This window comes from Tamandua tetradactyla, chromosome 13, assembly GCF_023851605.1.
Source record: "Tamandua tetradactyla isolate mTamTet1 chromosome 13, mTamTet1.pri, whole genome shotgun sequence".
Classification (NCBI taxonomy): domain Eukaryota; kingdom Metazoa; phylum Chordata; class Mammalia; order Pilosa; family Myrmecophagidae; genus Tamandua; species Tamandua tetradactyla.
This window is the reverse complement of record NC_135339.1, coordinates 80,997,676-81,011,101: the sequence shown is the minus strand read 5'-3', so window position 1 is coordinate 81,011,101 and position 13,426 is coordinate 80,997,676. Positions and strand designations below refer to the sequence as shown.

The following is a 13,426-nucleotide window of genomic DNA, read 5'->3' as shown; positions in this document are numbered from 1 at the left end:
AGATGTGCAAAGACAAATGATGTCATCCAGGTGTGCACAGACAAGCGATGTCACCTGGTTGTATGAACAGATGATGTCATCCAGGTGTGTGAATGGTTGACAGGAATATCTCAGGACCGCAATCTTTGACTCTTAGAATATCAGAGCTTGTAGGGACCTTAGAGATTGTCTAGTTCTCCCCCAGTTCACTTTAAAGATGAGGAAACTGAGATCCCAAGTTGAGTAGGGCTTTCTCTGGGTTGCTCAGATAATTACTGTCCTCAGTGCCCTGAATTTGCCTGGGAACATGACTGTTTTCATGTAGGCCTCTTTAAATTGTCCTCTGCTCCTCACCCCTAGTTCAATCCTGCAAAAGCATGGCTGCAGATGCACTAGCCTGTCTATTACGTCCATCTGATCTGGGGATTCAGTGATGTAGATTTTGGCTTCAAATGTTTTATTAGCCATGGGATTATGAGCTAAAGTGAGGTCTTCCATGGGCACCAAATTTAAAAAAACAGATCAAAATAGAAGTCCCTCTGCTGAGCTGTCAGAGTCCCCAGAACCAGGTGGAAAGCAGTTGCATTAGGCCAGTGCATGCACTTTCCATGAGTCCTGCTGGGTGACCCAATGTCCTTCCTTCTTGACAGCCTCCATGAGGCCCTGGTTGGCAATGGGCTGTGCTAAAGACAATGGCAATCTGTTGTGCCTTTGGGAGCCTCGGGGCCAGTGTGGCAGCTTACCAGTCGAAAGCAGAACATGCATCAAGACCAAGTTTGAGGGAATTTGAGGTCTTTCCCAACATCTATGAAAAATGATGCTTGAACGATAGCAGCTTCCCTTTCCCCACTAACCTCTCATAAGAACTTATGCTGTATTTAATGAGCTCTTACAATTCAGAGTCCCTTAAAGTGCTGGTCAGTGTATATTGGGTCGTATCTTATGATTCGTAAGTTTCCCTTAGCTGAATTTCCCCTCTGATGTGTGACAAGGAGGCATATAGTGACCTGATTTTTTTTGTGTGTGTGTGATGCGGTTGGTAATAGCAAAGGTTGAAAATAACCCAAATGTCCATTAACACAACATCTTCCCTATAGGTTCATATATATGTAGGTAAATGCACCAGCAAAAATCTGGAAGGATGAGTGTAGCTTCTGAGAAGGGATTAGGAATGAGGGTGAAGATCAGAGGGGACTTTTGGTCTATCTTTCTCATTTTTATTCAACAGGAGAATGTATTCATGTGTTGCTTATATCAGTACATGAACAAATAGAAGCTCTGAGCTAGTCCAGTACACTTGCTCTTCCAGTGTCTATTCTAAAAAGAGAGAGAGGGCTGAGGTCAGCTGCTGGTGTCTTCAGGCAGGAGGGGAAGCTGGGTTTAACAGCTGTTTGGTGTACCCCAACATGGGTAGAGAGCTAGGATTATACAGACTCACCCCCTAATGGCAGATTGTAGGGCAGTGTTTTTCACATTTTAGCATGCATCAGAGGTTAACACATGGTGCTTGTTATCAATTCAGATTCCCAGACCCCACCTTCCGTGATTCTGATAAAGATGATCTTTGGGCCACACTTTGAGAAGTGCTTTGAGGGGACTACTACATTGCTGCTACTTGCCCTTTGCTGAGACACTCCCTCATGATATCCTTAAGGATGAAAGCCAGGGATGTTTCCCTGGTGGCAAATGCCCATATGCTAAGATAAAACACAGGAATGACATCTCCTCCAAGACTTTAAAGCTGTCAAACTGGATCCGTGGATAGTGTGTGTGTGTGTGTGTGCGCATATATAATGCATTTGAAAAACACCTTGAGAGTCATTACAAATCTGTACTTTATCTAAAGAGAAAAAAGGGGGAAAAAGCAAAGGGTCACCACACAGTACACAATAACACCAGAATGAATTTAGATGTGTCTAGATAATAATTCAGAGGTGGGCATAATGAGATGTGGTAGGGTTCATCATTATATTTTGTCAGTAGATATAGATTGATGGAAACCCAAATGAGGGGCTACTGCAAGGTCAAGGTTTCTATCTCAATGTGACTGCAAAGAGCCCTTCATTGCTAAATGCCACGATGCAGATGCCAAATGATTTTTACCATCCATAAAAGCCATTTCTGGTTAATAATGAAGGAGAGTTGAAATCAAAAAGCAAAGCTAATTGCTTTGGTGTGCTGCCTTTGGAAAAGAATGTAATAGAAATGACTTTTGAGTGTTTTATTTTGGTGTCCATATTTATTATAGCTATATGGTTATGCAGTTTTTTCTTCTAATAAACAAGTCTGAGATGCACAGTTTGTGCTACTGATATTTATCTGAGTATTACTAAGATACCAGCCAGAAGTTAAAAAATAAAGGGAGTGCTGAGACCCTGAACTGGGCGGGTTGGTCAAGCATTGTATCTTGTAGGGGTCTTTGCAAAAATTAAAGGCCACCAGGGAAGGTACCCTGGCTTGGGCAGGGAGCTTCAGGGACACAGACGTGATGCCAGAGGGCTGCCTGTGAGGGGTGAAGCCATCTGAGCCAAGGGCAGAAACTGCAGCTGCCCTGGAAGGCTTCAGGGGTCCAAGCAACTCAACCAGCCTGTGTCCTGCCCCCAGGTAATTGCATCCAAAATAGGCTGCCCTATCGGTATCATTTATGGACCCCCTTGTGGTATTATTGAAGACGTAAGCTTCAAAATTAAATTAAAGTCAGAAAAGAGGAGAAAGGAGTAATGTCTGCAGCCTTCTCACCCAGTTCTTCTGCCCCAGGATGGGCCTGGCGAAGATGCAGGGCACCACTGGGAGCCCCTGCCCTAAGAAGAAAGTTCTAGATGTGAGAGTTTAGAACTTTGGGCAGCAGGTTTGACCAGGCAGCTGGATCTCATAGCAGGCAGCTTTTCCCTGAGGGAGGGATACTCTAGAGAAACCAGGAAGCTTCCAACTCTGGGCCTAGGAGAAGTCCCAGAGAACAGGAATGATTGAGGACTCACCTCCCTCCCCCACCCCATCCCCAGCCAATAGCAAGCAGATTAATCTTTTGTTTCCTATGACACAAGATTTGCTTAAGAAGGTTTTTAATATTTTATTTTATTTTGATTTTACAAATGAGCATCTTTTCAATGTGTGATGGGAGAAATCTCTGTGTTTGCATGAACATTTTTTTTTTTTTGCATTTGGTTCTTTAAATGTTTGGATAATAAGCAAACTTGTTCAGAATCAGGCATAGCAGTAGATCACCCAGGGTTGACTCAAGTGTGCCCATCAATATGGAATATTTGTGGGTGTCTCTCTGTTTTTAATACCTTGAAAATTCAAGGGCTTATTTTTAGTTGAGTGAGTAATTCATGTGCAAAGAATTATACTAAGAAAGAAGTTATAAAAAGAAACAGTTATATCAAGATATGTAATTCTGAGAAGAATCAGAAATCAAGAGTTCGAGAAACTGCTAATTTACTAAAGCCAAGGGCTTTTCAGCCTTAAGATTGGGTTTCCTTGACTGGCACGCCCCAACCCCAGGATTGTTTCTATCATCTCTTTGACTGGTTGACTCTGCTTCTGGCAAATTCTACTCTAGACAGTGAGACTTTGAGGGCAGGGAGTATGTCTTAATCTTTCTCTGCTCAAGGCAACTTGCTCTGAATTGATCACATAGTAGTCATATAACAAATAGTTGAATTAGCAGGCTTCATCATTCCCTTTTCTCTTGTGGAAGGAAAGGGGTTTCTACCTCACCCCAACATACCATGTCCCTCTGGTGGATTTACCCACCCCTCTCCTGTGGAGGTTGCTTTTATCCAGGATAATCAAAGGAAAAGAAAAGATTTTGTTAGCCTCGTTGCACACTGGAATTATGTTTTAAGAGGGGAATCTATACTACAAAGGAAAAGTGCATTTGTAGATGTTTTACCCTGAGAAGGATCACCTCCTATCACTTAGAGATTCCCTAGAGTCAACCTAAAGTCTGCCTGACCTAATATGGACTGATAGGTGACTAATGGGAAAAGTAAAGGGCTGTCTGACTCCATCCTCTGAGCGCCCCATGTTTGCGAGAACATATATTAGTTAAGTTTTCTTTCTAGTAAGGTTCTGTATCTTCTCATCCTTCTACAGTTAAAGGTACAGTGAAAAGCTTACAGACAATCTTGGCTAGAAGAAGCCCAGAGGTAGCCTAGACATCCAGACCAAAGGGTTGGGACTCAATAAAGATCCCAGGTCAAAATGAAATAGAAACAATATGTATAGCCCCACATGCCACTTCAGAGAGACCTGTGGGTTAGAAGACACATGACCTTTCAGGTTTCACTTTTGATATTTGACAGGATAGGAAGAAAAGCCCTACCAATGAAATGCCATTTTTGGTTAGAATAAGAGCTTTCAAACCCTCACTCTTCGTTTGGGCAAAGCTGTGTTGAAGAGTATGTGTAACAGAGTTGGAAGTGATAATTATTATGTCTGGAGTTTGTGATTAAAAGTACTTCCTTAAAGTCACCTAAGGGAAACACATAAGATTTTCTTCACTTTTGTATGTGGTGCCATGTGATTCCTATACTGCCTGCCACAGGCTGTTCTCTTCCTAAGTGGTCAGCCCTGCCATGCTGCCTGCCATAGCCAGGCAGTGAAGTGGAAAGGCTCCTTGAGCTGGTGCAGGGCTCAGCCTGAAGAGCCAGGGAGGAGCACAGCTTCCAGAGTACACAGGATAGACTTGGAAGACAAAACTCACTTCTAGGGGATCTTCTGCCCTTGGATTGCCCAGACTTAGAAAAGTCTCAAACAGCCAATCTCTCCTCACCAGTAGTTTAAATATGATCTCTGGTGGTTTCCCATATGTTTGAGCTAACTACAGTGTATCAATGTGAACTCAGCTGGCATAAAATCATAGGATCCTGGAATCATGCTTCAACAGACATCTCTATTGTTTGTGCCTTCTATTTTCCATATTGTATCTCCTGTTGCCATGTAACATGAGGCTCCTTCTCTTGGGTACATATGCCCAAGATTTTGTCTCTCTGTGGGATAGTACCAAGGTACATTTTGGATGAGACATAGAAGATCTGTTAAACTTTAATATGATAAGCTTAGAGATGTAACTGAATTTTTTAGAGCTTCTTTTAATAAACCATTAGGGATTCCCTATATTTATTCAGTCTTTTTTGAGCCTATTTGTATTTTCAGTCCATGCAACCACATCTGTCATTCATTCAGAGGCAATGAAGGATAGTAATTGAGGGCTTTGGTACTAGAATCAAGCAGAATTAGTTGAAATTCCATCCCTGCTGCTATTGCTTGTGTCATTAGAGTTATGTAGCTTTGTTAGGCCAGGTATTGAGGACGTCCAATGAGATAATAAGTGTGAGTACTTAGCACCATGTCTGGCACATGAAAAATCCTCAAGAAATTGTATTTATGTACATTCATTCAATAATAAAAAAAAAAAACAACACCTGTATTGGGACAGTGCGATGGTGGCTCAATGGCAGAATTCTCGCCAGCCATTCCGGAGACCTGGGTTCGATTCCCGGTGCCTGTTCATGCAAAAAGAAAAAACAAAACAAACCAAAACATGTATTGGGTATGTGCTGACTGCATGACATGTTGTAGGTACAAAAATCCTTCAAGACATTGGCTCCTGTCCAATAAGTGCTTAAGTTCAGGGTTGGTGGAGGTAGGGGAGCTAAAAATGCAGTTTCAAAGATAAAAAGTGATGAAAAAAGATCATGAAAAGGGAAAGGCTTAGAAATCAGGGTGATCTTTCACTTGAGCCTTGAAGAATGTGACTGATGTGGACATGTGGAGTTGAATGAGGATGAAGCAATCAACATTCTAGGGATAGGCAATAAACTGTAAGAGAAGTATTGGGCAGAAGGGTGAGAATATGTCAGAGAATTTGTTGGACCATTTGTCCAACAAATGGTCCAGTTTGGCCTGAGTGTAAGGAGTAAGACAGATAAAAATGGGAAGCCAGGCTTGAAAAGCTAGGGAGGATCAAAAGGGGGTCGCATGCTTGTCTAAAATGTCATGCTAATGGCTCTAGCCTTCATTTGATGGGTCAATGAAGGCTTTTTGGGGATGGGGAGGTAATAAAATCCCTTAGTTTGCTGTCTACTATATGAAGCACTACCTTTATTTTATTTGTCCTAAAAATGTTTTGCTTACTTATAATCCCTCAGATTTCTGGAGCAGTATTAATACAAGAAATTCTGAAAATTAGTACGGTTAATGGTGATATCCTGGCTGGCAGAGAAGTTAGCCTTAACTCCTGTGAGGACCAGAGAGAATAAAAGAAATGAAAGTGGACAATTCTTTCTAAGTGTTCAATTCATTTCCTCTTTGCAAATACTGACAAGAGGAAAACACTTCCTAGACTTTATTTGAAACTTGGCAAATGATCAACCTATTCTCTGGAGAGTGTTCAGTGTTGAAATTTCAATATTAATATTTGCACGGCCTTTAATCGTTGACAAGGTTGCCTTGTTATTAGTAATTACAGTATTGTATATCAATAATATTGATGGCTCTAGTAATGGGATGTAACTACATTTTAGATCCTTTTCCATCTACTTTACTACAACTTCTTCCACTTGAGGCATTTTGAAGCTAAAGGGTGCTCTGCTCTTGGGTGCACATAACCCTGTTGGTTTAAAGACTTAGCTGAACATGAAAAATTACTGGGTAAGGGATTAGGGAGACATAGATTGTATCTGAATTGGAGTTAAAAAAATACTGACTTTAGCTAAATTTATTATAGCTCAAGGAGTGTGGGTTAGGATGGATACAGGTGCATAAAACTGATTATTTTTATTCTAATGTTGATTTTTCCTCTGGTATTGGTGATTCACTTGAATTTAGAGGGTGGAATAAACCACCACTTCTTCCCGACCTAACTGGGATATCTGCAGTCACAGAGGATAAAGCACAAGGATTTATCAGAGAGGGGATAGTGAAGCTCCCCGCCACCCCCCACCCCATGCCCATTCTGAAAAAAAGAAATGAGAGGATGAAGACAAGAAACTGAAACTGCACCCTTAGGAGCTTCTAAGGAGGAAGTTTACAACCAACCTCCCAATGGTCCAGGCAATTTACATTCCAATGATGATAGTACTAGATTTTGAGTAGCTGTTGAACGTCTCTAATGTTTATTATTTGTAATCCCAGCTGAAATCTTGCAATCCCCAGTGTTTTTTTTTTTTTTTTTTTAAAGGAAAGACAGAGAGAAGGAAGGAAGGATAGAAGGAAGGAAGGAAGGAAGAAAGGGAAACATCTTTAAACATTTTCTTGTTTTATTGTATTCCGTTTCTTTTTTTTTTTGTTTTTGTTACATGGGCTGGGGCCGGGAATCGAACCGAGGTCCTCCGGCATAGCAGGCAAGCACTTTGCCCGCTGAGCCACCGCGGCCCGCCCCCAGTGTTTTTAAAACTCCTAAAATGAGGTGAAGAACACCTGGGTGGTTTTATTTCAGGAGGTGGGGGGAGGGGGGGGGAAAGGGGTTCCAGCCCAGGAATTTACATTCTAAATTGGAAAAATCAGAAAGATAAGTGATAAGTTTTGGTAACTGAGAAAGAGAAAATGAAAAAGTGAGTGGGGAAGTAGTAAGGGCTGACAGTGAAGCGTGCCTGTGTAGCTCAATCATCAGGAGGGCTCCATTTTCTGAGCCAGGATGGAAAAAGACAAGTGTTTTCACTGACACTATGTGCCGTGGCCCAAGACAGTAACCCAAGACACGGCTCCCTTGCCCCTGATCACCTAGGGCTCATCACCTCCACTCCACCGTACTCTTCTCGAGTCCGTAGCCCCAGCCCCGGGACTCAGAGAGGGACAGGAATTCCCTAATTGCTTGGTCTGCGGAGCCTATGCTCCCGGCAGAATGACTCGCGGGAGCTGTCCGTGGTGCTGAGGACATATCAAGGTTTGGCCCGACCGGCGGCGCTTTTCGCTGGAGGACGGGGATCCGAAGGTTCATGCAGCCCTGGGCCTGTTGATTTTAAATCCCTGCCCGCACCCCCAGCCCCTATAGCAACTTCGCTAACCTTAAAAGTGGCCTCGACTCAGCACCCAGCGCCCAAGGACGGCTCCATCATCTCTCACCCCTTGCCCTATGGTACATCCGGATGCTCCCATTCCCACTTCCTCCCCTGCTCTTTCCTTCTTGAGACTACATCAGACCTTCCCGAGGGGACTGGCGCTTCACGCCTCTGCTTTCCCCTCGTCCGCTGCACCATTCTCCAGAGTGGGACTCTCTAGGAGGTTGCAAGCTCCAGGACTCGAAATCTCACCCTTGCCTCTCGAGTCTAGGTTTGTCCGCCCCTCCTCTCTTTTCCGTTTCTCTCCTCCTTACACTATTCTCCTCACTATTCTCTAAGCACCGAGTCCGACAGCACGCGCTCCGCCCCCATTTGCCATACAAGGGAGCGCTGGGATGGTGGGCGGGGCGGAGGGGGAGGAGCTTCCATCTCTTTCAAAAGCTGCTAGACCACTGGGGACTCCTGGAACTCGTTCAGCAACGGCGGAGAAGCTGAAAGCCTGGGCCTCCGTTGTGAGCACAAGACTGCTAGGGGATAGCAGGGGTCTGCTCCATCCTCCGGTAAGCGCTTTCCCGCCCACCAAGCCCCACTCCCCAGGTAGGACCGCGCTCTTGGGTCTGATCCCCGCGGGCTGCAAAGGCTCCAGGTTGGGTAGGAGGCTTTAAATAACCGATGCATGCTTAGCCATTCATAGATTAATTTTACAGAGGTGAGAGGGCAGCACTTGTTGTTGCTCTGTGACCAGTTTTCTCAAAGTGTGGCCGTGAGTGATCTAGAGGTGTAACATGGGTGGTGGTTGGGGTGTGTGGGGGTGTGTGTGGGGGGCGTAAGAGGATGGATGGAGAATGGGAGGTGATAGGTGGTTGAAGCATTTTGAAGCTAAAGGGTGCTCTGCTCTTGGGTGCACATAATCCTGTTCGTTTAAAGACTTAGCTGAACATGAAAAATTACTGGGTAAGGGATTAGGGAGACATAGATTGTATCTTAACTGGGGTTAAAAAAATACTGACTTGAGCTAAATTTGGTTCTTTTTGCACAGGTGGCGATGGCCTTACTGCCCACTCGGGGCCCTGGAGTCCCTCACTTATCTTTAGGGCTGCATCCGGAGGTCGCAACTCCAGCCAACCAGAGCGCGGGGGCGTCGGCGGACAATGGGACGGGGGCCGGGCCGGGAGCTCAGGCCGTCACACCGTTCCAGAGCCTGCAGCTGGTGCATCAGCTGAAGGGACTGATCGTGCTGCTCTACAGCGTCGTGGTGGTCGTGGGGCTGCTGGGCAACTGCCTGCTGGTGTTGGTGATCGCGCGGGTCCGCCGGCTGCACAACGTAACCAACTTCCTCATCGGCAACCTGGCCTTGTCCGACGTGCTCATGTGCGCCGCCTGCGTGCCTCTCACCTTGGCCTACGCCTTCGAGCCGCGCGGCTGGGTGTTCGGCGGCGGCCTGTGCCACCTGGTCTTCTTCCTGCAGCCGGTCACGGTCTACGTGTCGGTGTTCACGCTCACCACCATCGCCGTGGACCGTTACGTGGTGCTGGTGCACCCGCTGCGCCGCCGCATCTCGCTGCGGCTCAGCGCCTACGCTGTGCTGGCCATCTGGGCGCTGTCCGCGGTGCTGGCGCTGCCCGCCGCGGTGCACACGTACCACGTCGAGCTCCAGCCGCACGGCGTGAGCCTCTGCGAGGAGTTCTGGGGGTCCCAGGAGCGCCAGCGCCAACTCTACGCCTGGGGGCTGCTGCTCGGCACCTACCTGCTCCCCCTGCTGGTCATCCTCGTGTCTTACGTCCGGGTTTCGGTGAAGCTCCGCAACCGCGTGGTGCCGGGCTGCGTGACCCGGAGCCAGGCCGACTTGGACCGCGCGCGGCGCCGCCGCACCTTCTCCCTGCTGGTGGTGGTCGTGGTGGTGTTCGCCGTCTGCTGGCTGCCGCTACACGTCTTCAACCTGCTGCGGGACCTCGACCCGCGCGCCATTGACCCCTACGCCTTTGGGCTGGTGCAGCTGCTCTGCCACTGGCTCGCCATGAGCTCGGCTTGCTACAACCCCTTCATCTACGCCTGGCTGCACGACAGCTTCCGCGAGGAGCTGCGCAAACTGTTGCTCTCCTGGCCCCGCAAGATCGTGCCGCAAGGTCAGAACCTGACGGTCAGCGTAGTCATCTGATGCCGCTATGCCAGAACTTGCCTGGGGAGCTGCACGTCCTCTGGCCTCCCAGGGGGCCCACCCGAAGTCAGAACGGAGGGTTTATTCCCAGCACCAGAGCTAAGCCAACATCGGGCAAAACTTGCAGACCAACCTTCTAGTCCAGCTGTCCGTTTTGTCTGTATTTCTTTGTAAAATTGTAAGTGAGCTTTGATGCGAGTCTTGTGCTTTATTTGGAGGAGGTCAGGAAGAGGGAAGAGGATTCATTATTTCTTCTTGACGTCCTTGAAAACCAAACAAAGCTCCTTCTCCGTGTTCTGAGAAGTATTTCAGAACCATGGCTGTCTTCCTTGCTTTCCCTGTCTGCTTGCGCAGTGGCGAGGAAAAGGAACAACGGGAGTGGGATTTAAAATGACTGTTGGGGTTGGGAAAACACAACTGAAATACAGCATCTGATATTTATCAGATTAGTCAATCTGAACCCATGAATTTCTAGGATTCCAGTAAAATACGTATTACACATCTCTATCTAGGGTTTTAGCACTTTCTGAATAAGTTTTTTATACCTGAAAGGATTTCAATTTTGAAGCCACTTGAATTTATAGTACAAAAGCACTTACAAACCACCCTGTAAGGAACTTGCTTTGGTTTTCCCTCCTCCTTACTCCCCAGCTAGTATTTAAAATGATGGCAAGAACTCATCAATAAAGTGATAGATAAATAGATAGTTAAAGAAGAAAGGTCCAACTTACTTAAATGGATATATGTATGTATGTAAGGACCAATATCCAGTCTGTGTGTATGTGTGTGTGTGTGTGTGTATACATACCAGTATTTGTCAGAAGGGAAGCACTCAAATATTTGATTTTCTGAGTGCTCAATGTAAAATGTGTGCCATAGCATTCGCTTGCATTTTCTAATTACTCTATTGCAACAAATCAACAGATGTCGTCTGACTGCTCAGTACCTGCTTTGTGCTGACACACTTGGAACATGATCAACCCAGAATACAAGGACGAGGAGAAGTTTACTTAAGAACAGAAAAAGAAACTGCCACTGACAGGATGCATACTTCCAGGGATAAGGGACAGGCGAAGACTGTTGGGTCATGGTATAAGGGTGATAATCCTCCCTCACCTTGTGAAAAATCTGCAAATGAGGGTAAGTGCCTCGGGACAAGAGCCTCCGCATAGAATGTTGGAACAGTGATGGGGGCAGTGAGGATAGGAGTATTGGAAACTGATATACAACATCCAGCTGTCACATCAGCCCCTGTGGCATATGTGCCATGTACTAGTGTCTAGAGAAACTTGGTCACCATCTGTAAGATTCTAATACTGCCCCAACTCCCTAGGCAGCAGAACCAATGTTTCCCCTCCTCATGCGTCTCTAACTCTCAGAAATGAGGTTACTCATTCATCAAAATGTGCCCTGAAAGGAAGAGAAAGAGGGGATGATGCAGGGATGGTAAGGATTATATTTTATTGCTTCAATGTCAGCAACCATGATAGTAGTGAGTATTTACTCATGGTTGGGTTAATTAACAACATCAGTTGTTAGTAGTTACACAGCTACAGTTTCTGCAGGAAGGGGAAGAGCAGGGCTAGCTGTCCTGGGAGTAAAGGAAAGGCAGGTTAAGATGGAAAATCAAGTCATTTCTGACAATGTCACTTAAGAAGTGCCCTCTTTCAAATGAATCTTAGAAGCATCTGAATGAACCTTCAATTGCACCTACCAAAGGTGTTAAGAATTTGGGATTGATTACGATGGTGAATTACCATGTCGTACTTGCTGACCACTCTTATAGCCATCAGACAATATGTGATCTATTACATAGAGGCAAATCCATGTAATCAGGGTAGAAAATTATTCATTCAACAGATTTATCACATATCTCTTCTATGTAAGGGTGGTGTATGAGTCCAATTGGTTTTAAAAAGGTATCATCATTCAGGTGGTGCGACCATGGCTCAGTGGCAGAATTCTCACCTGTCATGCCAGAGAATCAAATCATGTTTGATTCCTGGTGCCTGCTCATGCAAACAAACAAACAAACAAACAAAACAAAACTGAAAGAATAGGTACTATCATTCAACTTTAGAGCAATTGCATTATAAAGTTATATACCATGTATTACTCAAATCTTGGTTGCCAGAGTTAAAAAAAATTGTTTCCAGATTAGCCAAATTTAAGTCTATATGAACTGTGCAAAGAAAATATCCCTTTTAATGATTAGAAAAGCTATACTAGTTTCTATAATGTCTACAACTTAAGTTAAAAGTTTAAACATTTATGTGGACTTCATGGAGAGCTTGAAGAGTTGGAAAATTATGTCATGCTGATAAACATTTTTGCAAATTAAGCAAATTGGCAACCGAACAGCAACTAATTAATTCTTACCCCATCTGAAATCTGCTTGGAACCACCTAGTTTGGCTGTAAAGCAAACAAACAAACAGATGTAAAAAAATCTCTCAGCATTTCAGTTCCAGAGAAACCCACAAAAGACTATAGGCAGAGGATTTTATTTAATATAATTTATTTTGTTAATACCAAGCAACTAAAATGCATAACACACTTCACAATAAACCAGGCATCTTCCTCCGAGGATTCACACAGGTAGTAAAACTGGGAATGAAGCCAGCCTGGCACTTGGCAGCAGACCTTCCCGGGGCTGACAGAGGTTTTGTAATCCTCTGTGATCACTGTCACCACGTCTCACTTTTGGCAGCCAGTCAATAGATTTATCTCACTGAATTGTCTGTTGAGTGTTCTGATATGTGTTGGCAATGGTTAACTGGAAATAGCAACTGTGAGAAACGCTAGGGTAACAATATTCCAATTGGTGTAGCCTTCGCCAGTTTTTGTTCTTGTGGATGTTCAGCCTGACCTTTCACAAGGGTAGCTAAGTTCTAGGTTTATTTTCTCTGGTAGGCTAGTTAGCTGCCTCTGTGTGGTGCTTTGCATACCCAATTAGCTAGGGGTATTGCAAATGCAAGGCACAGAACTGAGCTCAAAGGGACCAAGGCAAGAATGTGGCTAGAACTGGGAGTGAATACAGGAGCCACCCATTCAAATGGGAAGTCAGTAGCTCCTTTGTTCCCTAAGAAGATCCTCAGTTTCTCTCCCTACATTGATATCTTTGCTCTGTGTGTTAGATACATGTGTTGCGGACCCACTGTGTGATGCTCCTCAGGCTGGGGCTTGTACTGTGTTGGATGCAATGTAGGTGCTCAATAAACATTAAATCAGTTGTACAGTCTCCAGCTGTGGGATTAATAAACCCAACCAGTTACACACACACA

At 45.0% G+C, this 13,426-nt stretch overlaps 1 protein-coding gene across 1 annotated transcript; it reads left to right on the top strand.

The window, feature by feature from the left end:
• The first annotated feature begins 8,836 nt into the window (after positions 1–8,836).
• On the top strand, positions 8,837–10,143 carry PRLHR (prolactin releasing hormone receptor). Its single transcript, XM_077124429.1, has one exon. It carries the CDS (start codon positions 9,031–9,033, stop codon positions 10,141–10,143), a length of 1,113 nt encoding a protein of 370 aa, XP_076980544.1. The 5' UTR covers positions 8,837–9,030.
• The last annotated feature ends 3,283 nt before the right edge of the window (positions 10,144–13,426 follow it).

Bases quoted from the DNA above. Each gene is read 5' to 3' on its own strand.
- PRLHR (XM_077124429.1), top strand. From the start codon at position 9,031: ATGGCCTTACTGCCCACTCGGGGCCCTGGAGTCCCTCACTTATCTTTA.